The 27,195-nt window shown below is 39.0% G+C and overlaps 1 protein-coding gene across 4 annotated transcripts in view; it reads left to right on the forward strand.

Annotated features, from left to right (window-relative positions):
• Positions 1 to 27,195, forward strand: part of GPR156 (G protein-coupled receptor 156) — an 81,974-nt gene that overhangs the window by 41,741 nt on the left and 13,038 nt on the right. For all 4 annotated transcript variants that reach the window (XM_036218682.1, XM_036218681.1, XM_036218683.1 and 1 more), the window contains 5 exons: positions 15,635 to 15,770; positions 16,027 to 16,137; positions 20,394 to 20,519; positions 21,530 to 21,625; positions 24,877 to 25,113. In XM_036218682.1, the coding sequence (XP_036074575.1) occupies positions 15,635 to 15,770; positions 16,027 to 16,137; positions 20,394 to 20,519; positions 21,530 to 21,625; positions 24,877 to 25,113 (706 nt within the window). The remainder of the gene's footprint in view (positions 1 to 15,634; positions 15,771 to 16,026; positions 16,138 to 20,393; positions 20,520 to 21,529; positions 21,626 to 24,876; positions 25,114 to 27,195) is intronic.

The following is a 27,195-nucleotide window of genomic DNA, read 5'->3' on the forward strand; positions in this document are numbered from 1 at the left end:
TAAAAAAAAAAAAAAAGTGGTATATACCTTCAATGGAATATTATTCAGCCCTGAAAAGGAAGGAAGTTCTGACACATCCTACAGAATGGGTGTACTTATCTTAAGTAAAATAAGCCAGTCTATCATATGAAATATCTATCATAGTCAATCATGGAAATAGAAACTAGAATGGGGAATTGTTATTTAGTGAGTACAGAGGTTCCATCAATGTTCAGTTAATTGTTGTTTAATGGGTATAGAGTTTCAGTTTTGCAGGATGAAAAGGTTCTGGAGATCGGCTGAACAACAATGTGAATATAATTAATACTACTGAGCTATACACTTAAAAATGGTTAAGATGGTAATTTTATGTTATTTTATTTTATGTAATTTTATTTTACCAAAAAAATTTGAAAATTAATTTTTAAAGAGAGAAACAAAAATTCCTATTAGTAGGTAACTCATTTTGGTCAAATAATCTATTATGGAACCATTTTCTTAAAAACTATATTTTATTGCCTATAAAATGTCTTGCTAGATAACAATCATCCTTAAATTACGACCTAATTTGTGAAGTTGTTGCTTTATTTTTTCATGTCCTAAACTTGCATATCTGAACCTTTGGGTGGTTTCCTTTCAAGTATTCCAGGATTTCATTTTACCATACTCATCCCTAGTGATTTAATAGGTTTTAGTAACATACGTGTTAACCTTTTCAGGCTGCACAACGATCTGTCCTCACTCAGTAGAGACCCTGACATTCTAGTTTGCCTTCTCCAGAATTTATTTTCCTCTTATGATGAGAGCCAGATGTTTCCTTCTGGCACACCATGAGACTTTACCCTGGACTTTAGAGTTTCGGAAGAAAAGGAAGAAAGTTTTGTGTGAGACATACAATAAAGAACAGTATAATAGAAATGTTTTTGGCAAAGAGCATCTTTCTCAAATCTCCATGGGTAAGAATTTCTTAAGCACATAAGATAACAGTAGGAATATACTTTTTTTTCTTTTGAGACATAATTTACATGCCATGAAATTCACCTTTTTAAAGCACACAATTCAAAAGTCTATAGTGTATTCACAAAGTTGGGCAATCATCACCACAGTCTAATTGCAGGACATTTTCATTACCCTGAAAAGAAACCTCATGCCCAGTAGCAGTCTCTCCCCATTCCTCCCTTCCTCCAGTCTCTGACAACTACTAGTCTACTTTCTGTCTCTAGGCATTTGCCTAAGCCAGCAAATACATGTAAATGGAATCATAAATCATGAGGCCCTTTGTGTCTGGCTTCTTTCACTTAGCATAATGTTAGCATAACAATTGCAATGTTCATCCATGTTGTAATAGAAAGTAGTACTTCATTCCTTTTTATGGCTAAATAATGCTCTGTTATATGCATAGTCTACATTTTATTTTTCCATTCATCAGTTGATAGATATTTGATTTTTTCTACTTTTTTGACTGTTGAATAATATGCTGCTGTGGACATTCATGTATGTGTTTTTGTGTGGTCGTGTGTTTTCCTTTATCTTGGGTATGTACCTAAGAGTGGAATTGCTGGGTTATATTGTAGGTCTGTATTTACATTAGTGCTGAGCTATTTTCCAAAGTGACTGTACTTCTTTATAATCTCACCAACAATGTATGGGGATTCCAATTTTTCCATGTCATTGCCAACACTTGTTACCATCTGTCTTTTTTATTTTAGCTAATCTATTGGGTTTAAAATGGTTTTGTGCTTTTGATTTTACTTAGATCATTGTGATTTTGATATGCATTTCCCTTGAGCATCTTTTTATGTACTTATTGGCCATTTGTATACTTTCTTTGGAAAAATATTTATTCAAATTTTTTGATAATTTTTAAAGTACAATATTTATCTTAGTAATATACTTAAACCAGTGGTTTCTCAAATGTGGTTCACAGTAGAATTTCCTATGGTGCTTTTAAAAATCCTGATACCCAGGCTTCACCCTATACCAGGTTAGTCAGAATGTGTGGAAGTAGAACACCAGCAGTAATTTTTTAAAAACTCTCCAGATAATTTCAATGTTTGAGGACCAGTGCTACAGACTATATGACCCAGCTGATGATGCCGATATAGAAATGTTAAAAATTTAGAAACTTAGGAATCATGAGAAGTATTAAAAATTGAACTAAATATGAATTGTAAAAAGCCTGATCAGGTCAAGAAGAAGAGGGAAGCTTTTTAATAAGAATTTTCGATAATATGAACTTTCCCATAACAGGAAGTTTCAAACCACCCACAGTTAGAGAAAAGGTCCTGGCTGTGGTTCTTGCCTGGCGACCTGAGGAGTTGGTCTTAGGAGGTAACCGTGGGTGAGCCAACAAACGCTAGTAGTCATGACACAATTAAATTCAAGAACCCAGAAAATGTATCTCAATTATGCAGTGTTCAAAGGAAACTGTGACAAAATGTGCATATTAACTAGGAGGAAATTGAATCGTAGGCTTTTGAAAGTCATAAGAAGATTGGAGACGCCGTGGAGGGAAAAGGACATCTCTAAAGTATGTCTAAAGCTCCCCAGAGGAGAACAGAGGGGGCCCCAGTTTGTCAGGTTAGGTACAAAATGGGGAAAAAGGCTTTGAGAAGCACCTTTGAAGAGAGTTCAAAACACATAAAGGTATTATTTAAATTATTTAAATCTATTAAAAGGAAGAAGCTAGAATAATAGTGCAAGCTCTTGCTGCTAATAATAGGGCATAGAGAGTGCTCAGAGACCAAAAGACAATAAGACTAAAGTAATTATGTGCCTCTGAATTTATTGAGAAAGATACAAGCATAATTACCACACTCAAATTGCTTCCTATGGATAGATCAGTAGTAGCGATCAGTGTTTTTGTATTTTGTGTATTTTGAGTCAGGTAGACAAATAAATAATGATTAATCACTGAAACCTGTTGGAACTCCTCAGGACATCGAAAACCTCTGGAAGAAATGTTTCTCTTGGTCATACCTCTCCCTGAAGCTATTGCCCCAGCCCTCTGTCTCCTATTATCACTAACTCTCTTAAAAGGGTGATATTCACTAGCCTCCTCCACTTCTTCGTCTCCAATTCACTCTTCAACCCATGCCCTCATTCCACTGAAATGGCCCTTGCCAAGGTCATTAAACCAACTGATCTTTCACACTCCGTCCTGTTTAACCTCAAAGCCACATTTTACCATCTTCTCTGTTCCTTCTTTCTGAAACCTCCTTTCTTGACTTTACGATACGTGAATGCTCTGGTTTTACCTCTCTGCTGCTTACTAGCTGCTTTCACTGGATCCTGAACTCCACCCTGAGTCCCAATCTTGATTCACTTTTTACACTCTACCCCTCACCTGGTTTTAATCCCTCCTGCAACATATCCCCAAGCCCTGCCTCTTTCAAAACCCATTGTCTAACTTCATAGTTGATATTGTCAGATGTCCCTCAGTCAATTCAGATTCAGTGGCCAAACACCAGACTCATTCCGTACCCTAATCTTTCTCTACTTTTCTGTCTTTCCTGTCTCAGTCTATCTATTCTTCATTCTGGATTCCTTCCTCTCCCTACATATTCACTTAGTCACTAAGTCTTAGACATTAAACCTCTGAATGACTCCCAGGTCGTTCTCATATTGTCCATCTCCATTGCCCAAGGGTAGCCCTGACTACTTTTCATCTGAATTATTGCGGTAGCCCCCTAACTGGTCTTCCACATGAGCTACTATCCTCTTGCCAGAATTTTTTTCCAAACACAGACCTGGTTTTCAAACATAGACTTATACTGCCAACACAACTCTTTAGACAAGCATTTGAGATCTTTTGCAGTCTGGCCTTAATCTGCTAATACAACTCCTGCTATTCCCTTCGAATTAAGTTGTGCTCCTGTTATACCAGGTAATGGCCATTTCTGGAGCATGCCATGCACTTTCATCACCACGTTTCTGTTCACACTATTTCTTGTTCCATGACTCTTCTCATTTTTCACCTAACGAACTCCTATTCATCCTTTAAGACAAACTCTTCTCCATCAAAATGTGGTCCCTGGACTATAAGCAAAGTACAATCTGCGTACTTGTTAGAAATACAAATCCTTGAGGCCCTATCCTAGATCCTACTGAATCTGAAACTTGGGGATGATGACTAGATCTGTATTTTAACAAGCTCTTTGGGTGATTCTTACCAATTCTAAAATTTAAGAACCACTGTTCTAAGTTACATTTCCTTTATAAATGCCCATAGCACTTCGCATATACCTATGTTACTACATATTTACCTATCCATTCTTTTATAATCCTATTTATAATCATATTTACCTCTTTACTTATTATTTGCCTGTGCTACATATTAAGTCCTCAAAGGCGAATACAGTTTTCGCGTGTGTGTGTATTTCCTAGCACCTGCCACAATGTCTGGCATATAGGAGATGCTTGATAAGAATTTGGAACCTAAAACATTTCACTCCCCTCTAAAATTCAGTCTAATCAGAGTGCAAATAACTACACAGGGCTGATAATAAATTGATGTCCAAGGTTTCTACTCTTCAAGACCAACATGTGCTGCACGAGCCAAAAGCACACATACTGACAATAAATACCAAGTGTCGGCAAGGATGCAGAGAAACTGGATCTCTCAAACATTTCTGGTGGGTGTGTAAAATGTTATTGCTGCCTTGGAAAACATTTTTGGCAGATTCATACAAAATCAAAAATGTACTCATTGTGCAATTCAGCATTCCTGGGTATTTACCCTAGAGAAATGAACACTTATCCAAAAAAAAACCATACACAAATTATACAACAGCTTTTATTTATAATAATCAAAAACTAGAAACAACGTAAACATCCTTCAGCAGGTGAATGTACAACTATGGTACATCCATACAGTGGAACACTATCTAACTATATAAAGGAATAGCTGTTAATACATGCAACAGCTTGGATTAATATCAAGGGTATTATGCTGAGTAAAAAAAAAAAAAAAAAAAAGCCAATCTCAAGATGTTACATGCTGTATGATTATCTTGCATTCTCAAGAGACAAATTTATAGTGAAGAAGAGATCAGAGGTTCCCAGGGGTGACAGTGGGGGAAGATGTGAAGATAAAGGTGTAGTTAGAGGGAAGTCTTGTTTGCATAATGGAACAGTTCAGTATCCTAATGATGGTAGTAGTTACATTAATCTATACATGTGATAAATTTCACAGAACTTAACCCACACCCACACCCACACCCACACCCACACACACACACACAGAGTACATGTTGAAATGGGTGAAATTTGAATAGGGTCTATAGTTTAGTTAATAGTACTGCGCCAGTGTCAATCTTCTGGGTTTGATAATGTACCCTAGTTATGTAAGATGTTATCTTTGGAGAAAGCTGGGTGAAGGGTACACAGAAACTCTCTGTTCTGTTTTGCAACTTCTCGTGAACCTTAAATAATTTCAAAATAAAAAAAAAAAAAAGGATTTTGAGAAAAAGCAAGCACAGAGGGATTTCTGCAGAAAGTTAAATTGGAAAGCACTACTTGACGTGATGTTAAAATGCGGCCCAAGGAGTGGAGGAGAGCTCACTGCCAGGTGGAGATTTCTGTCTTGGAGACCATTTGATAGAACCTGGCCCAGGCTCGTTAGCCTCTCTCTAATTCATTGTTCACTCCTGCTCGTTTGAGGAGGACTCAATACTGGGGTGAATAGGCCCTGGGCGGAGGTGGTGGGGTGTCGAATAGAGAGAGGCTAAAGGTTTTTCCTTAATAATGTTCACAATAGATTAAGTGTGTGGACAGGGAAAGATTAAATGGCATAAATGCTCAGGGTCTGGAATCGAACTCCACCTCAAATCCCAGCTCTGGCACTTACTAGTCATGTGACTTGAACTTACCTGAATCCCATTTCAGTATTTTAAAATAGGAGTAAAGATAGTACCTATCTCAGAATGCTGTGAAGACTGCATTAGGTAGAATATGTAGAGCACTTAGCAACTGCTTAGCACATATTAAATACATAATCGAGATTGGCTACTCTTCCGAATATTATTCTGAATCATTACCAATATTCTAAGAAATAGAAAACACATAGTCAAAATCATCTGTAATATGTAATTTTTGATGATTCAAAAATACTTCAGGATCCTTCAGTATTTTGAACTCTTCATAAAATCAGCGCTTAGTGTCTGTATATGTAAGTACAGACAATTTAACTTAAAATTAGTAGTTGTCAACTTTCTATAACAGGCCTCGTATGTGCTTTTCACTTTAGATACATATCTCTAAACTTTATGGTATTCAAGAGGATAAATATTATTTTCCACATTTTCAGATGAAAAAAAACCACTTCAGCATGATTTGGCAAGTCGCCCACCATATACAGCTTGTGTATTTAGTCAGTCTGATTTCAAAGTCCACAGTTTTTCCACTACATCATGTTACCTCAGTATTAATCCATGAATGCTGCTCACACACACACAGATTATCCAACAATCGTTCCTTTCATATCACATTACAGGACAGATTATACAACTCCTATCACAGTACAGGATAGACACTTCCAGGCCACTGCTAGGGCCAGGACTTAGAGACACTAGACAATGATGGAAACCAAGAGCCCAAAGCTGATTGCAGCAAGAATTCAGACTGGGATTCCAGCCAGTAGGTAAAGCCAGGAGTCGTAAGGGAGCCCTGCCAAGGTCCGAGGTCCAGGCCAGCAATCAGAACTGGAAGGGGCAGGCAGAGCCCAGCAGACAGCATGCCAGGGCACTCCAGACTTCTTCTCTGTCTCTTCTGGATAGTAAATGCCAACTAAATGGGGCCTTTGAGGAGCCTCAGTTGAGAAGGCAGGTGAAAATGTTTAGCCTACCAATGCCACTGCTGGATGTTAGAACCAGGGTCAAGAAGGCCCCTAGCAGAAGTTCAGGATGGACACAGTGTCCCATGTGGTGGGGGTAACCTAGGGTGGAGATGAGAGAAAACTGGTGGGAACCAGGAGTTTGGACATCTGGATTAGCTATGTCAGTGTGGTCCCGATCTGGCTGTAAACTGTATTCAAGTCTCTGCATCTTGAAATGACGGGGTCAGGTCTCATTACTGGTTTAAGCTGTGTTCCTTAGAACCCTAAGACTCAAATCCTGTCCTAGGCAATTTGTGGGGGTAGAGTTGTATGAAGCAAGCAGGTCCTGCCTTTCTAGCAGTTCCCCTTTTATCTCTTCTAAGTACCGGACCTCTAAGAGCCCTTCTAAGTCTAATAAGTTATCAAGGATAACAAGCATTTAATAAGTTTTCACTAGATTCGGGGCTCTGTAGAAGTTGCTAATGAGGACACAGCTAAGTAAAACCCAGTCCCTCATCATGAATTCCCAGATTCTGGCCCAGCGAGGAACGATTCCAGCAGCTGTAGTTGTTCAGGATTCCTCTCCAATTCAGCAAGGCCCACAGTTCTGCCTCAAACCTGAGGATGAGAAGGGAAAAGGGAAAGGAAACCTCTCTAGTATGGCAGGTGAATCTTTCCTGCCTCAAAAAGGCAAATTTACATGTCATCTAGTAGATGATAATATTCTGATTCACAGCAGACTCCCTGGGATTGGGTGTTTCATGTGGCCAGTTGTGCTTGTGCTCTACTTAAAATCAGGGCATCTGCTCTGCCCTTTGGGAAGTGCTACAAGTCTCTTGCTAGGAATTGCCCAAGGCCGCCTCCAGCAGCTAAGGGAGAAAGGACGTTGAAATCACGGCTTTATAAATTACAACACATGCCTACACTCTAGATTCTGAGGTTATATGAAGGACAAGGATTTTTTTGTTTCTAGCATTTAAAAAACACATTTAAAATATATTACAATTGCATGAGAATGGCGAAAATACATTTTGAAACTAATTTTTTTAAATCGATGTGGAGTATGGCCATAATACTCCTAATTAAAGCCATGCAAGCTCCTCTCCACTAAGGGTACCCTTTGGGGCTTCTTTTCCCCTCATCACCAGCTTATCTTGAATCTGTCCGTATGCTTTTTCACTACTGTCCTAAACTTGAGCTCATATAATGAAGTAATGGCATTTGGTGTTACATCTAAATTTCCATATTTCAGCTTTAAAAATATTTGCAAGAATGCATTTTAAATAGATCCTTAGGCCTGTTCATAGTCCAAGAGAGCTATGCATTCTGAAATTTGTACACTGGAAGGTATATACATATTCATATATAAACATCTATAATAAACATACATTCATATACATAGATTTTTATTAAATGGCCCAGTGAGAACACTGAAGAAACAACTGCTAATGTTCAATTAAAATCTTATTCTACTTTAAAAGATGAAAAGAGAATAAGAAAATGGTCTTTAGAGTGAAAAGGTTAGAAATAAGGGAGGTGGTATCCTAATGAGCTAAGGACAGAAATTATATCTCATTTGCCTTCCTGTCTCCAGTTCTTACTACCTTGATAAGTATATCTATAGGAATTGTTGAATTAATGTTTGACACAGGAAGATCATTAAAAAGATAGTAACTAGTAAACATGGAGACACTGAGGTCATCTGCTAAAAGGGAATTTGAAGGCAGGATACTTAGCAAGTTGGTTTTTTTTGCACTTAATAGCTAAATATTTTAATTGATTGATAGCTGATTGGGACCTAAATCCTAATGCATCTCTGGTAACCAGGTCAGCCTGTTGTTCCTGCTTAAGGGAGAGAAGCAGAAATGCAAAGTACGACTGGCTTATCTTCCCAGTGGCAGGGAAAAGAAACTTGTCTCTGGAATAAGTTAAGGGAAGACCTGGAAGGACCTTAGATTTCATCAGGTCCAGCCATTTAGCTATTATGCAGACAGAATGTCTTTGTTCTTCTAGTTCCTCTCCAGCTTCAGTAGCTGCAGGCCTGCACTGACAGAATATAGGTAGGGAGCTTGCTCTCTCCATGTAAAACAAATCTGTCAGTACTTATGACTATGGGAAAGCAGGAAAATTTAGAGTACAGGCCCAACCAGGACAAGAGGCCAAACTGAGTATTTTAGCTCATGATAAAACATAATTTATTGGCTGTAAGGATGTAAAGACAAGGCATACTTCCTGGCCTAGCTGTAAGCAGCAAATCAGTCCAAGATCAGAAGATTTTCTGAAGCCAGTGAATGGGATGTGTGTTGTTAACCTCTGAGCAGATGTAAGCTGAGAGTCTAATCTGTGTGGTCGTGAAGATGAGGTCTCATCCATCAATTGCTCGACAAGAGCTGTCATATCACTGGGCTTGCATGGCCCTCAACACATGATGTAAGAGACATATTGGACAAAAGCATTGCCTGGGGGAATTCTCCAGGAAGAATTCAGCCAATAGAAAGGACTCTTTGAAGTGGCCTGATTTTATTGGAGACAAGTAAATACATATGTGCGTGCACATATGTGAATATACACACCCCCAAGATGCTGCACTTTCTTACAAACAAAGAGAAAGGGAGAGCAGAAGCTTCACAATGATCCTTTCTCTCACTTATTTTTAGTCTCCCTTCAGCACCATGCTGACAGGGGAAGCAAAGGAGGGGCTCATCTAGATAATGAGGCTTTTTCAATGTGGGTTTGGGTTATGGACATCTGCCAAGTGGTTAAAACCCAGTGTCTGTGGAAATCCACAAAACTCGGAGCCCCCAAAATATACCCCTTTTGTGTTCAGTAATGCTAGAGAATCCTCAGCAATCCCAGGAAGGACCAGAGGGAGCTCCCGGAAACTTACCACACAGACATTGAACCAGCTCTTGACTCTCCCTCTGATTGTCGGGGATCTCTGCTGCTTTGCAGCCATTAGCCACCTAACAGAGAGCATTGCCAAGGAAAAATGAGATTAGAAAAGACAAAGAAAGGAAGAAAAGATGGGCCTTTCATATCCTTTAATGAATTCATTCATTCACTAACTAATGGTTATGGAACACTTGCCATTTTCCAAAGACTGGGCTAGAGGCTGAGATACAGATGAATGAGAAACAAACTGGCTTTTGAGGAGAAGAAACTGTCTAGTGGGCCAAAGATAAAAAGCTGGTAATACAACATGACTATAGGTATTGATGTTCATATACCCTGGGGTATTATAAGGACAGAGAGAGGGCACCAAACCTAGACTGAGGGCATGATTCAGATACATGTTCTTATTTCTTCGAATTCAGTGAGGTGAATAACACAAAGAAAATGTTCAGAAAGTCCTCATAGAACATATAAAAGGATTAATAGCACAGTGAGCTTTGCTGATTGAGGCTGGAGACCATTGATTTGGGTGTCAACAATCTGCAAGGTTGTATCATTTTCTTCCCCAGCACTCAACTGCACGAATGTAAAAGCGACGAGGGACTGTAATTTTGAGGAGAGTTTTTGTGGGGCAGATGCTGCAAAAGGGCTTGTTTGGAAAGGGAATTGAGTGTTGGCGAGAGAACAGTTCAGATAAACAACCTGAGGTTTGAAATTGGGTAGAGAAAAGATGAGAGGCTGATAAACTGCGGAAGCAAAGGAACCAAGGAATTTTTGGAAATCTGTAGGCTGTCAGTGAGGAAGTGTGTTAGAAGTAAGCATATGAGGCCGCTGGAGGATGGGAGGCTCATTCATTCATTGAAGTATTTTATTGAGTGCCTTCAATATGCAAGGTAGTATTCTAGGGCTGAGAGTACATCATGAATAATGCTAATTGGGAGAAGACAATAAACAACAACAATAATAAATATGTAAATTATTTAATACATTAGAAGGTAATAAGTACCGCTGGGATGGGGATAGAGAGAATAGAGCAGGATAAGAAGGATTTGAAGTTCTGAGGGAAGAGCGCGATTTAAATGGGTTGTCACATAGCCCTAATTGAGAGGGTAACATTTGAACAAAGACATGAAGAGAGAGAGGGCATAAACGATGCAGATGTATGAATTAAACATTCCAGGCAGGGGAAATAGCCATTTAAAAGCCTTAAAATGTGTGAGTGCCTGGTATTTCCAGGAGCAGCAAGGAGGCCTGTGTGGAGTGCAGTGGGCAGGAGACGAAGTAGGAAATGAGGTAGAGAGATAATGGAGACCAAATATGTAAGCCTCGTAGACCCTGGTAAAGACTGGCTTTTCTGCTGAGTGAGATGGAGAGTCATTGCAAGGTTTTGGGCAGAGAAGTGACATGATCTGATTTACCTTTAACAGATCGCTCTGGCTGCTGTGTTGAAAACAGATATAGGGAGGATCCAGTGTGGAAGCAGGGAGACCAGTTAGGAGGCTATTGAAATAATCTAAATGAGAAATGCGAAGTAAGACTTTCATCAGGGTGGTAGCAGCAGAAGCAGTAAAAAGAAGTTGGATTCTGGGTGTAGTTCAAGGATAGAGCCAATAGGATTTCATGAATGATTAGATTTGGTGGTGAGCAAGAGTCAAGGATGACTCCCAAGATTTTTGATCTAAGCAAATGGAAAGATGAAGTTACTATTACCTGAACTAGGGAAGAATTTGAGAGGAACAGGTTGAGGGGGAAGACTAGGAGTTAAATTTTGGATGGGTTGTGATCAGAGAGTGGGATATTGGTGTTTAAAATTTATAAAGAGGTACCGTTCTAAATGATTATGACTCTGGGGATGGATGTCTGAAAGGGGAATAAAGTGAGGTCATTATGAATGAAGGATTTAGAACTGTGGCAGTTGGAAGGTTAATGAAATCTCCTAGGATGGTCTACTAGAATAGTGGCCCAGGCAGAAGAGGAAGGAGCAGGGCCAGGCTGCTCTTGCCTTTAAGATACAAAATTTGAATATAAATGGTTGGAGGTCACACAAATATTAGTTTGAAGTATACAGAATTTGAATTGGGTTCAGATTTTGAACTCAATGTATTAGATATAAGCAAAAAAATTAATCAATTAATTTAAATTAATTTAAATTAATCAGGTGATTAATTAATTTAAATTAATTAATTAATTTTAAAACTTAAAAAGGAAATAAGCAAGATATAAAAATGATTACATTTTTTGATTGCATTACACACATTACACCAAAGATGACATCATTCAATAAAGCTGTTTGGAATACAGATGAGATAGATTTATGATCCTATTGTAACATGGATCAAAAACAGTGCACTGAAAAAATTCAATGGATTTTCACAATTTAATCTTAATTATTGTATTAAAAAGTGTTCTGGAAAGACATCACGTTTGGTTTTAGATATGTTTAAAACTCAGTGAGATCATTTATATCAACTCGTGTAGCATTTTAGAAAGCATGACCCTGTGACATCTTAGGAAAGTTTTCTAATAGTCAAGGCAAACCAAGGGGTACCCTGAGCCCCATATGCAGGACAAGTTTCCAAACTCAGTTCTTAACCATCATTAAAAAGAAACAATAGTGTGACCAGTTAGTCTTCTATAACTCAAGGTTTATTATACTTGAAACCAATATTTGATGAAGAATTTTAAAACATCATACATGTTAGCTGATAGATGTCACTTAGCATCTGAAGTCACTTATGCATCTGAAGTCTTAAAGACTACTGAGATGATAAACCAGGTTGATGTGGTCCTGCAGATGTAGATGAATATAGTTTCTCTATATGTATTGAGAACTTATTTGAGAAGAGAACAATCAAGAAAGCTCTTGCCTGATATTGCCGATCAATAAATGAAGAAAAAATGATGAGGTAGTTATGTAATCCTTAAAAAAAAAAAAATCCCATCTTGTTTTTCACTGCCAGTAACCCAGTCCAAGCTTTTATCTCTTCATAAATGCAACACAAGTAACCTAGATGTAACTGGCTCTTTATAAGTATGTAATATTTAAATCTTCTTGTTTTGTGTAAATTGTGTGTTTGTGGTTGATTAAAATATTCAGGATATGTAGGTTTCATCTTTTCATTCAGTAGGAAAATATAAATAATAGTGGTTGAATTCCTATCAAAGTAGCAAAGACCTTCCCAGACAAGCATAATTCTCCTGCTGAATTGGAAGTGATTCACCTTTCAGCACTTCACAGGTGTTAACTTGGCCAAACAAAATAGCTATATCATTCGTTTTTTTCTAGGACAAGTTTTCAGTAAAATTGTTTTACTATGAAATATACATATGTAAGTTCATAACATGCCCATTTGAAAAATGGATTTGCATAACTTCTGAGATGTAAAGACTATGTAATATATATGTTGTCAAAAATAACTGAGTTCCTCCTAACTAAATCGGGACGGGGAGGAGTTCTAAGTCAGGATTTCATGCAATACTGGATTATATGAAAGGAGACCTGATTGTGCAGTGATGTTTCAATAAAATAAGTCCAGAGAAAAGTGAAGAAAGAAACCTACCCATCAGTGATCTAGGCGATCTGGATGTGTGGCCATCGAACCCAGGCTGTTGCTTGGTGAGGAGGTCATCACGAGATACTTATGGCTCATGCCCAGGAGCTTGTGAGTGGCCATGAGGAAGAATGGCCTCAGTTATTGGTCTTGCAGGAGCCCACCCAGCAATAGTACAACTGCCCAAGCTTCTGACTGCACCGAGTGGCCAGTCCCAGGTCAGTGGTACTTTCCTTTCTGAATCAGTGTCAGCACTGGTTCCTTAAATGTATGACTCTTCTTATCAAATGCTTTGTGAAGATGCTGGTTAGCATTGTTCTCATTTCGGTAGTCAACATTCACCACATACTCCACCTTCTTATGGGAAGAGACAAAGAAACTAGGGAAGATTACTCTCAGTCCACAGTTTGAAGACATGATGATAGAGGAGGATAGGGCTAGATCTTAAATCTAAATACAGGAGACTTTAGGTAAACAATTGAAAAATGTTCTTTATACGTGTAGCTCTCTTGCTAAGTGATGAAGGTAGTATTTTAAGAAAATAAGTCTGAAAGTAATGTATAGGAAGTACCCGGGAAAAATGGGGGTTACAGAGAGCTGAAAATTACACTAAAAATCTAAAAATTAGTATTTTTGCATTACCTTAGAGTTTTCAAAGAGTTTCAGCACACACATCATTTGGTCTGGGGTGAATATGAAAGATGGTTTCATGTTGAATTCACACGCAAGGAAACAGGAACCTAGAGGAGTTAAATGACTTGCCCAAAGCCACACGGCTGTGAAGGGCACAGCCAGGACTCCCAGCTGTCACAGCTGACTCCAGTTCCATTGCTCCTGACATGATCATATCTTGGGTAAATGTGGTAGCAGGAATAGAGAGTGAGGGACAACTCGGAGAGATTTTGAAATAACAAATGAAAGAAACTGGCAATTGATTTGTTGATAAAGAAACGGGAAGAAAAGGTGATTCCTAAGTTTCTGAAGCCTGGAAGATGGTGAAATTAATAATGTCATCAGCCAATGTTGGGAACATACTTAAGGCACCAGGTCCTGTGCCATATTCTTTGCTCTACTGCCTCATTGAATCCTCACAGCTTTGAAGGGCAGGGGTATTATTATCCCCATTTTACAAGGGGAATACATGAAAGTTGTTTTCACTTTTAGAGGGGGGACAAAAATCCGAGATTTTGCTCTAAGACCAGAGAAAGCTCGACTGGACTCTTTGGCCTTTGTTGACCATCCTTGGAGCCTGAGTCCTGAGGCAGTGGTTTGGTGTTCTTATGTGTATGGACGTAATTATGCTGCCAGCCACAAAGTAATCAAGCTGGGCCAATGGTAGTTATGATGTTTGCAAATCCAGCACTGGCAAACTGTTTAATGCTTCCTGTGGACTTCGTCTGCCATTAAAATAGGCTGCACAAAGCAGTTGCTTTTGCCTTGGCTCTAGGCTTTAAGATGGTCAGCCAGGTAATCCAGGTACATAGATAACAATGCTTCCTTCTTCAGATATTATTAAAAATGAAAATAAATATAATTCTCATGACTCAGTATAAATATCGCATATATGTAAAACACACTATTTAGACTAAAACTCTTAAATCTAATTGCTTTCTTTCTTAATTGGTGTTAGTTTCTTTTACTTCTTAATTGTTATTGATCACACACACACACACACACACACACACACACACACACACACACACAAACAGCTTAAGCCTGGTTTTCCCCTAAAGTTAACCAATTCACACATTTCAACTTTGTTCTGCTTGAGCCTCTGTTGGCACATAGGGTTTGTCTGAGACCTTTATTATCCATACCTCCCTCTAATCTTTGAATTGTTCTGTAACCTCATTTAAAACCCAAGAAAAGACCCTTCCCAAATTTCCTTCTTTCAGCCCCTGCTTCCTCTTCCTTTCTTAGTCAGGTAGACACAGGAAAACAATTTTCATATCAAATGAAGTAAATAGAGTATGAAAAAAGTCTCAAACATTTTTCCAAATAGTACTTTACAGCTCAAACTGTAGTTTAGGCTTCAAACTGTATCTCTTTACGTATCTACCTGCTAGTTTTTTAATCACGAGGCTACATACAGCAATCTCATAGCAACCGTAAACGTGGAAAACTCTTACCTCTTCTCTGATACTACCTGTTTTTAGAAGATGACTTTCTTTTAAAAGACTTGGAGTCATACAAGTGAGAAATGTCAGAATTTAGTTCTTTCTAAAAATAAATTTAAATAAATCATAATGGTATTTTATGGGGCTCTAAAGTGGTTTCTTCCCAGTGGCCTTTCTTTCACTCTGAGGCTGCATTGGAGACTATGCTGGTGGGGAAGCTCTGTCCACTCCCAGGACAAGGGATCATGGCTGTAAGTGTCTTCCTTCCTGCCTCCCTCTAGGATTGTGAAGATGTCCAGTCCCAATCTGAACATTGTGACCTTACTGGGCAGTTGTCTAACTTACAGTAGCGCTTATCTCTTTGGGATTCAAGAGCGAGCTGCATCCATGGGAAGCTCAATGGAAACTCTCATTCAGGTAAGTGAAGTCTTAAAATTTTTGTTTTGAATATAATGCTAAAGTTTGATAATTTTTTAACCAGCTGCTCCTGTGGGTGGTGGTTACCTTTATCTTTGGTGTGCGCACTTTCATCGGCAACCCCTGTAATTCAGAGTCAGTGAGATCCACTTTCTTCCCCACGCCCTCTGTGGACTGACTCTTTGCAGATCAGAATGTGTGAAGAATGACAAAGGTTCCTCTCATGCCTCTTGCTTCTGTCCCTTTCTGCCTGTAGGTAAGACTGTCTGTGCTGTGCATTGGGACCTCCCTTGTGTTTGGACCCATTCTGGGGAAGAGCTGGCGACTCTACAAGGTGTTTACCCAGAGGGTCCCAGACAAGAGAGTGGTGAGTAGGCAGCAAGTACACACTGCTTGACTGCAGATGGCAGTGTCACTATTCATTAAAAGCTAGAGAAACATAGTCCAGGCACTCTCTGGGCTAAGAAGGTTGGGCCTAGAACTGTGAGCAAGGAAGAGGACACCCATTCAGCAGATAATATCAACCTAGAAACGACCTGGCAGCAGACAGATCTCCTTCATGTCCCTGATATCAGTTGTCATTCTAACCACATTCTCCCATTTTATCAGGTTCCCTGATAGAGCAGCCCCAACCTCAAAGCTTATCATCGAACTCTTTATCCAAAAGCCCTGTCCAAACCCATATATTTCTCAAGTGGAGTTTACTTCTCTGGAACGGTGTGTTTTGTTTTTTTAGCAAACGTTATTGTATCATGGTGAATATTTATCAAAAGCTCAGCTGCGAGTACCCATACATATGGAAAAGATTGCCTAAAGGGCAAGAAGTTCGTCCATCCTTCTAGAACACTGATTATTAAAGAGCTTTTATTAAATAGCTTTATTGAGGTATAATTGGCATGCAATGAGCTGCATGATTTGATAAGTTTTGACATTTCTGTACACCTTGAAACATGCTGTATAATCCGTAAAAACTTCCTCATGCACCTTTTTCTCCCTCTTCTGCCCAATCCTTTCATCCCTGTCCCTGTTCCCAGGTAAGCATTGATGTGCTTTCTGTCACTATAAATGAGTTTGCATTTTCCAGAATTTTATATAAACGGAATCATACAGCATGTACTTTTTTTTTATGTCTATCTTTTTTTACTTGGTATGATCTTTAAAAAATTTAATCATATTGTTATGTCCATTGGTGATTCTTTGCTTGTTATTGCTGAGTAGTATTCGAATGTGTAGACACACTACAGTTTGTTTATCTGTTCACCAATTGATGGATGTTTATGTTTATTTCCAGTTTGGGAGGGGGGTTATTAAAAATAAAACTGTTATGAACATTAATGTACAAGCCCTTATGTAGACATATGCTTTCATTTCTCTTGCATAAAAACCTAGAGTAGAATGGTTGGAACATAGGTAAGTGTATGGTTAACTTTTTGAGAAGTTGCCTGTTTTCCAAAGTGATTGTACTATATTACATTCTCACCAGCAGAGTCTGAGAATCTCTTTCCTCTAAATCCTCACCAACATTTGACTTGATTGGTCTTTTTTATTTTAGCCATTCTAATAGATATATGTAGTAATATCTCACTGCGTTTTAATTTGAATTTCTCTAACGTGATATGGAACATCTTTTCACATGTATAGCTCTTCTTTGATGAAGTATCTGCTCATTTACCACACATTTTTTAATTTAGTTGTTTGTTTTCTTATTATTGAGTCTTGAGAATTCTTCTTCTTCTTCTTTTTTTTTAATTCTGAATACCAGGCTTTTATCAGATGTGATTTGCAAACATTTACTTCCAGTTTGTGGCTTTTCTTTTCATTTGCTAAGAATGTCTTTCAAAGAGAAGACATTTCTAATTTTGATGAAGTCCAATTTACCTAATTTTTATTTTATGCATCATGTTTTTGGTATCAGATCTAAGAAAATTTTGCTTAATCGAAGGCTACAAAAGGTTTTCTCCTGTTTTTACTTCTATAAGTTTTAAGAGTTTTAGGTTTAACAGTTAGGTCTATGATCTATTTTGAGTTTATTTTGAAATATGGTGTGCTGTAGAGATGAAAGTTGATTTTTTTACATGTGTGTATCTAATTGTTCTAGCACCTTTTATTGAAATGACTGTTCTTTCTTTACTGAATTACCTTTATACCTTTCGATATGTGGATCTACTTATGGATCTGTCTCATTGATGTAGTTGTTTCTTTTGACACAAATATCATATTATCTTCATTACTGTATTTTTATATTAAATTTTGAATTGGAGAATATTAGTTTTCCAACTTTGTTCTTCTCTTTCAGAGTTGTTTTGGCCATTCTAAGTCCTTTGAATTTTCATATGGATTTTTGAATCAGTTTGCCAATTTCTGCAAAAATCCTACTGGGATTTAGATTGAGAGTATATTGAATTTATAGGTCAAATGGTGGAGAATCTCCTTCTTAACAATGTTGTGTCTTTTAACCTAGGGACGTATATATTTCTCCATTTATTTAGGTCTTCTTTAATTTCAATGGAAGTCTTTGACATCTTTTATTAGATTTATTTCTAAGTACCTTATATTTTTAGGCTACTATACATGTTACTGCTTTTTATTTCGTGTTCCAATTATTTGTTGCTAATATGTAGAAATACACTTGATTTCTGTATGCTGACCTTGTTTGCTGCAACCTTGTTAACTTATTTATTCTAATACCTTTTTTGTAGTTTCCATCAGTTTTTCTACATGGATTATTATATCACCTGTGAATAAAGACAGTTTTTGTCCAATCTTTTGTATGATAGCACTGGCTAGAAACAACAGTACAGCGTTCAATAGAAGTTCTGTGAGAAGACTTTTCTAAATTATTCTTGATCCTATAGCGAAAGCATTCAGTCTTTTACAACTCAGTAAAACATTAGCTGTAATTTCATTGTAGATTCCCTTTATTTAGTTGGGGAAGTTTCCTTCTGTGCCTATTTTGTTGAGAGTTTATGTAAGGAATCAACGTTAGGTTTTGTAAAATGCTTTTTCTGTCTTTTGACATGATCATATGGGCTTTCTTTTTTAGTTTATTCATATATTGGATTACATTAAGTGATTTTAGGATCTCAAACCGACCTTGAATCCTGAGGCAAACCCCACTTGGTCATGATATATTATCCTGTTCTTATATTGTTGGATTTATTTTGCTTATAATGAGTGTATTGATGTTCATAAAGGATATTGCTCTGTAATTTTCTTTTCTGGTAAAATCTTCTGCTTTAGTATCAGGGTAATGCAAGCTTATTGACTGAATTGGGAAGTATTCCTTTCTCTTTGATTTGAAGAGTTTGTGTGTAATTGGTATTCACCTAACATAAGTACTTTACAATAGTATGCTTCTCTTTCTTACCCTCTCAATCTTTGTGTTATTAATTTCACTTTTGCATGTTATAAGCCCCACACAATTATTTTTTGTTTAAAAATATAATATCCTTTATTTTTTAAATATCCTTTAAAAATATTTAAAAAATAAAAATCAATCACATTTTTTCCCATGAAGTTAACATTTTCAGAGCTCTTAATTTCCTTGTATAGGTATTCATCTGATATTATTTTCCTTTTGCCTGAAGGATATCCAACATTCTCATGCAGGCATGCTAATGCTGAATTTTTTCAGCTTCTGTTTATCCGAAAAAGTCTGTATTCCAATTTTGTTTTTGAAATATATGTTTTCCTGGATGTAGAATTCTAGGTTGAGGTTTTCTTTTTTTTACTTTTAGTACTTTGAATATTTTTCTCCACTGTTTTCTCACCTGGCCTAGTACCTGATGAGAAATCTGACAACGTGTTTCTCTCTCTCTCTCTCTCTCTCTCTCTCTCTCTCTCTATATATATATATATATATATATATATATATTTTTTTTTTTTTTTGCTGATTGCTTTGAAGTTTTACTTTTTATCACTGGTTTTAAGCAGCTTGGTGAAGCAACTGATTTGTTTTTATCTTATAAACACCATGAAATATGTAACTATTTGTGCTTCCTTCTTTTTATTGGTTGACAAAAACTGAGATCCACATTTCTGCCCCAATTCATGGATGTTGTGTAGTTTCCTCACCTGAACCTTCATCATAATTCTCTTTATTTTCTTTTTTCATTAAAATATTTTTCCTTGTCACTCTGTTGCAGGCTATGTATTTTCTTAATTTTATTCTTGTAGTCACAGAAGTAACACATTTTCTTTGTATTAGGTCAAGTGATTCATGTAAGTATAAAGAAAATGCTAGTAATACTTTTCTACCACTCTTACCTCTCAATCCCACGCTTCAGGTTAATGGTTGTTAATAGTTTTATGTGAACACTCCCATATCTCTGTGTGCTTGTACGAATATATATAGAAATAATAGAGTATTTATTTTATAAGACCTTTGAATGTTTTGTGGAAAAATGCAAGATATAGGAAAGATAAGCAAATGGAACTCTTTCATAGTGGTAATGATGATATAGACGTAGAAAACCTTGTAAATATTTAGTATCTGTTTCACCTTCGAAGGCTGGATGTGAAGCTGTTAGGAAGTGCTCACCATGGAGCCTATTCATCAGAACACTAGCCCCTGTGTCTTATAGCCAGTGAGCTAAGGAAAATTATGACCTGACTCTTTTACAGATAATCAAAGACCTGCAGCTGCTGGGGTTGGTGGCAGCCCTGGTGATAGCTGATGTGATCCTGCTCATGACATGGGTACTGACTGATCCCATCCAGTGCCTCCAGATTCTTGGTGTCAGTATGACGGTGAGGGGCCCAATCCATGGAGAATTTAATTCCTGAACTGGGGGGTGAGGGGGGGGGGGTCTGGCTTCCGTAGGTACATGGGGGTCATTCTCCCAGTTGTATATTCACTGTGCTTTCATCCTCCCAACAAGAACATACATAGTCCCAATAAGAAGGAGAGTTAGGAACTGTGGCTACCGTGAATGCCTTGCCCCTTGTCTGCAAGGTGTGCCACTATTCCCAATGCTCCTCCCACCCCGAGTGCCTTCCAGCAGCATTCACTGAGATGTCCACACACTGGATCTGCCTGACAGTTATCTCTGCTTCCTCAGTATCAATAATGAGAACTTTCAGCTATAGGAAGCTGCCTTCCCCTAATTGATGAGAGGTAAAGGTACAATTTCCAGGTGGCCTTTGGAGTCAGTCAACCCTGTTTCAAATCCCAGCTAGATCATTTTCCAGCCGCATGACCTTAGGAAAGTCATGTAACCTCTCTAAGTCTCCATTTCCTTGTAGACAAAATGGAGATAATAATACTACCTATTTCTTAGGGCTCTGGTGAAAAGTAAGTGAAACAATGCAGGTCAAGAACTCAACCGTGCCCGGTACATAGTGTTCGAGTAATAGGAAATCTATGTCTCCAGCCTCACAATGGGCTGAGGGATACAGTGGAATCTTGACATTGCAGATTTAATATTTCAGGTTTCAACAAATAGCAGGAACATGATGTGAAATAATTTGTAATTTTGCTGATGCACTAAAATTTGAATCATTATAGTAACAAAGTACATAACGGGATAAACCCTGCTGTCACCAAGCATCTACCTGTCAGCCCAACCTTATCATCTTATCCTCCAATGAAGAATCCCTCTCATTTAGATTCTAATGGACTCACCTAAATTTTATAGCTTTAATATACTAAGAAGGAAATATACTGTAGAGGAGTTCATACTCCAGGATGTCCACAGGGATCTGCTGTGTATTTCTGGCAATCATGGGTACCCTTAGTCCTGAGTCTGTGTCCTTCCCAGGTGACAGGAAGAGAAGTGTCCTGCTCGCTGACCAGCACACACTTCTGTGCCTCCCGGTACCCCGATGTCTGGATTGCTCTTGTTTTGGGATGCAAGGTTGGTAACCACATCTCCTTGGGATATAGTCTGTCACCAACAAAATGGATATAAAGAAGGAGTTAACAAAACGATTTCTGCAAAAAATATTGAAACCACGGGAGACATCTGTTGCCACTTAAATCTCAAAGTCATGATCCTTATTATTTCTCTACTTTTTATTTTTTGGGAGGTGTCACTTTTTCATTTCTTTGGACTACCTCATTTTGTCCTCCCCAAATTCATGTGGAATTCACCTACTATTTCTGCCATTTCTCCCATTTCCGGGTCTGGTTTTTAAAATTAGTTTGGCAGTACTGGTTTTCTTCCTACAAGGAAGATTTGGATCAAAGTATTCACTCGCCTAACTTTCTCATTCTGGTTAGAAGCAGGGCTGGCCCTAAGACAGACTTCAACACCCATGATGTCAATTGAGTGATTCCAGCTACATCATAGTGTCTCCCATATTGCTATGAATCTGCCATCATTAGACTCATTTGTCTCTGTTAGATGGCAAAAGTAGGATATTATTTCCATAAGGTGCAGGATACTTCTACAGGTCCTTAGAACCAACTATCCTATTAGCTGGTTTTCAGCTTGGAGGAACAGAGAATCTGGCTCTGGGGAGCATAGGGCAGGCCTGTTCTGATGAAGAGGGCAAGCCCTGCATGGCAGAAGGCTGCCTGCTGACTATCAGGGAGGAAGGGCCTGGTCAACTGATTGCTGGAAGAGTAGGAGTTTTCTAGAAATATGTGGTCTTTAAAAGTAAACTTCATTCACTTCGCCACCAGGAAAAAGTTCAAGTGGTTCCTTCTAAGAAATAGGGGTGGGGATAGGGAGGATGGGGATAGGGAAATGTTGCTTTTTAATTTTGTGCATATATTACTATGATAGAAATGTTTTTAAAAGAAAACTCTAGGATGCAAACAGCTCTTGATCTTTAGTTTATTTCTAATGGATAAGAAAATGAGCTTTAGATTATGACAGAACAGGGTTTGAATTCTCACTCAACCCCTACCTAGCTGACCCAGAACCTCGTTTAACCTCTCGATGCCTCAGTTTCCTCTTATATAACTTGGGGGGAGATGATAATATCCTCTCAGAACTGTTCTGTTTCAAAAGGGTTAATGCATGGTAAGAGTTTTCAACTACTCCCGGCCCAGAGTAAGAGCTCAGTAAATGTTAGATGCTATTATTATTAATCTCCCACTGCTCCCCCAGACGATTCTGAAAAACTGCCTCTCCCAGTTCCTCGAGTCCTCACAGAAGAGCATATCCTCCCCAGCACAGAAACTCAGCGCTGCTCCTGTAACAACAGATCAACTTGATTTATTGTCTCCATTGCCTTTTATATAATCCCATTTCCATTTTATTTCACTATAATACCTTTCTGAAGAACAAAGAAAGAAAAGGGGGAAAGAGTGCTGAGGATCAGAAACTGACTGAGCCAGACCCCCGTGGGCTCCCTGGTCCGCAAGCAGCCCCTGAGGAGGGCCCAAATCTCGGCATTAGGTTCCGGGAGCCCCCATCTGAGTCTGTCAACTGCCCTCTACCCCACATTTCTCAGCAGTGAAGAATGACATCCAAATACATATGATTCACTCAAACATGAGTCATGGATGTATAGAGGCTTTATTCATACCTAGTTCCCTTCTGGTAAGGATTTTAATGGAATTAAGACGTTTTAATAGAATCAGATTTGAACATTTCAAAATTATGAGAATTTCATTCACTTTTGATTAAATTACTAGTAATCCAAATCTGCCAAATGCCACCTGATGGCATCAGTTTTCCAAAAGTCAGGCCCCACTGGCCTCCTGACTTGTCTATCTTCTTCTAGTCATTGAAGATCTCAAGGTAGCCATGTTTGGCCCTCAGGCCCCATTTGGGACACTGGGCGCTTGGGGCACCCATAAGGCATCTCTGCCATGCTGACTCCTAGGCACAGGCAGTCCTCCCCAAAATTATCTGTAGCGCTGTCCCTGCAGGTGGAGTTAGTCACATTGTGGGATTTCAGGGTTACTGGCAGGTGCCCTGCTGGTAACTAACCTTACTTTCATTGTTAGTTCTCCCTCTGAATCCCCATAGTTCCCAGCCCACCTCATCTCCCACGGCACCTTCACATTCTGTAGTATAAAACACAAGACATTTGCGTACTTGCCTTAAATCTCCCTACCAGATTGAGCTCTTTGAAAGGCAGGACCGTGACTTATTTCTTTTTGTAGCATTGTTTTCTGCCTTACACCTAGCATGACACTTTGCACACAGTCAGGGGAAAATGTCATTCCTATATATTATGTATTATTATGTGTTAAACCTGTCTATTATGTATTATTGATTAAAGCTTTGATTGCTGTTTAAATGCAGCTCCTTCCAAGAGAGGTAGCACTTTAAGGTGCTGTGAGTCATTTTCTTCTTAGTACAAATGAGAAATCTGAGAACAGGTTTATATTCATGGGAAAGAGGAAAGAGTAGGGCACTGGGTTCCCAGTGATGGGGGCAGGGAATGTCACGAAGAGGGTGAAAGGTGTAGCTGGAGCCTGTGCTGCCTATGCCTGCCCCACAGTCTCGTCTAAGTCCCAGCCTGCCTTTGTTCTCTTCTGTTTCCACTCTACGTCTCCCATAAACACCCACTGGCACAGAGCCTCTGCTAGCCTATAGAGATCCTTTGTGTAAATTAGAAAAAGGCACCCTTTCTAGGCAGATGCAATCTTGCAGGTGCAGAGCTTGGCGAGCAGATGGTGCCTTTGGGAAAATTAGAAAAAAGAGCCCCTTCCTCGGGGCTCTAGCCCTGGAGAGGCACATGGCTCGACAAGCAGACCACAGGGCCCTTTCAGCTTCCACATGGCCTTCGGCTCCATGCAGTGCAAAACCACACAGTGGGTGCAGCAACGCTCACCACTAGCAGCACAATGCGCCTGCTACGTTCCTAGTGCCCTCGGCCCTTTCTGTAGGGCTCCTACCCGCTTCCACCATCCTGGCTTGTGCCTCGCCCTGACAGAGTCATGTCTGATGGCTGATTTGCTGACTTCCAATAAACTAATTCTCAGTGCAGGAGAGGAAAATAGCATTTATTAAAAATCTACGTAATAAAGTAAGGGACCATCCTAAGCTTCCTTTTGTGTCTGAGTAGATCCTCATAGCAAACCTTTAAGGTAGGTATTATTATCTTTACTTTACAGATGAGGAAATTGGCCCCAACCCTCCTACTCTTTGACCTCAAGCCTATAACACCACTTTTCTGAGCCTCCGGTTCTCCCCTCCGCCTCCAGGGTCTATTGCTGCTGTACGGTGCCTACCTGGCTGGCCTAACTGACCATGTCAGCTCTCCTCCTGTGAATCAGTCTTTAACCATCATGGTTGGGGTCAACCTCGTGGTGTTGGCTGCTGGGCTTCTTTTTGTGGTCACCAGATACCTGCACTCCTGGCCCAACCTGGTCTTTGGTCTCACTTCCGGAGGAATCTTTGTTTGCACAACCACAATCAACTGCTTCATCTTCATCCCCCAGGTATGCTCTAAGGTGGATTTGGCAAGACTGGTCCTCCTAGTCACTCCAGAGGCTTTGCTGGGCATGATAATGGCTCTCTGTGTTTTCTGTTGAGACTTATGGTTACCATTTACTGGAGAGTCAGAGGAAAGTAGGTTCCAAGTGAGCTGGCTCCCTCTGTTCTTCCTTCCTGGCTCTCCTGAAGGAAGATATCTCTGCTCCTGGTCAGCAAGGTGGGCAGGACAGAGTGGCAGATCCGCGGCGGCAATCTGCCTCCATTCCTAGTAGCTGCCTCGCAGACTTGCTTTTCTACCCACCCTCCAGTCTGCTTTACCCTTCTCCAATCCCTTCTTTATCTTGATAATATCATTCTTTCACTAGCCTGGGAGAGAGGAGACTTTCTTTCTGACCTATTTGGGATTGAGGATTTATAGGGGGAAACTCATTTGGAACTTTATGCAATTTTAAATGCTTTTCCTTTCTTTTTATTAGAGGAAAATATAGAGCATTCCTCTTCTTTTTTACAATATGGAGAAATAAAAACTAAATTAAAAAAATATGTGTTTCATATTATAGAGTTTATGGGAGGAAAACAAATGAGGGAGGAAGATAGAAGCAGAAATGTCCAGACAGCAAAGAGGACAAAAGAGAGTTGGAGGAAAAGGCAAGGAATCCATAGGCTCCAAAAGGAAAGTGATGTGAACTTATTCATGCTATGCCTGAGGGAACCACTGAGCCACCTACATCTGAGTTGATGAACTTGGCATTAGGCACTTTTCCTGTTTCCCTTCTAGTTCTCTTTTTCTTTCCCCGAACCCTCCCTTATCCCACTTCCCCCTCAAGACCTCATCCTGGTTCCCATTGAGGCTTCTAGTTGACTGTGAATGACTTCTCCATGAGGGCGCTATCTGATAAAGCATTGGCTGATGGAGGGTTACAGTGTACTTATAAAAGGAAAGAGTGCACTTTGTAGCATGATGATATGACACAAACATAGGTTTTTTACTCTTCTTCCCTTTTGTAAATTCTCATTAAAATGATCCAAAGAGTAAACACATATGGAAAAGTCTGTAGCAGTGGCACTAAATACCAAGGATGAGTATTGCCTCTATACCAGAAACTAGAGGAATTTTTGCTGAATCGTTTAAAAAGAATTTTAACAGATTTATTGAAATATAATCCATATACCACACAATTCACCCATTGAAAGTGTACAATTTAGTGGTTTTTAGTTCGTTAACAGAGATGTGCAGTCTGAATCTTAATGCTATGAGAACTGGTTGAAGGAAGCCATTGAGAGTTGAGTCTTATTTGTCTGGAAAGTAACAGAAAAGGGCTATGAAAAGCAAGGGCTGTTCCTCTTTGGGAGCTGGGGAAAGGGGAGCGGGGAGGGACCTTTTGGGAAAACCACCCCTTAGGCCCTGTGGTCAACATTGCCACCCATTGCCATCCACCCATTGCCAAACCCTTTCTTCCCTGCTCACCTCCGCTATATAGGCTGAAAGAGCTAAATACTTGCTTTTCCAGCCGCCTTATAGCTAGGGATGCCCATGTGACACAGACTTGAACACTACAGGTTTTCTGGGAGACTTCTGAGAAAGCTTTTGCTTTTCTCAAAAAGTTATGGGTGTGGCTGGTATCACATCTACCCTCTTTTTACCTTGAATGTTCGTGATGCCTAGAGCTATGACAACCATCTTGTAATAATGAGGGAAAAGCCAAGAGGATGTATTTACTCTACCAGGAAACAATAGCTCTTCACACAGAAGACTATAAATTCAGGGGGAAAGGACCTATGAAGATTATGCAGTCCATAAGAAGAGGACCACAAAGCTTTGAAGATTTGGAGAAGCTGTTTTCTTCTGAAGTAAAATGGAGGAAGTTTTTGGAAGATATTAGATTTGTCTCATAAATCGGATTCAAGGGATATTCCCTTTCTTCAACTAAGGCAAACCATCACAAGAAGGATATAATCTTAAATCATGAAATGTTAAATAATGATGAAAAATATTGTTTTAGATTTAAAACCCCAGTAGAAACATTGAATAGGCAATTGGACATGGCAAAATATTGAATAGTGAATTAATTTAAGGAAACAGAACA

The sequence above is a fragment of the Rousettus aegyptiacus genome, unplaced genomic scaffold, assembly GCF_014176215.1.
Source record: "Rousettus aegyptiacus isolate mRouAeg1 unplaced genomic scaffold, mRouAeg1.p scaffold_m13_p_4, whole genome shotgun sequence".
Classification (NCBI taxonomy): Eukaryota; Metazoa; Chordata; class Mammalia; order Chiroptera; family Pteropodidae; genus Rousettus; species Rousettus aegyptiacus.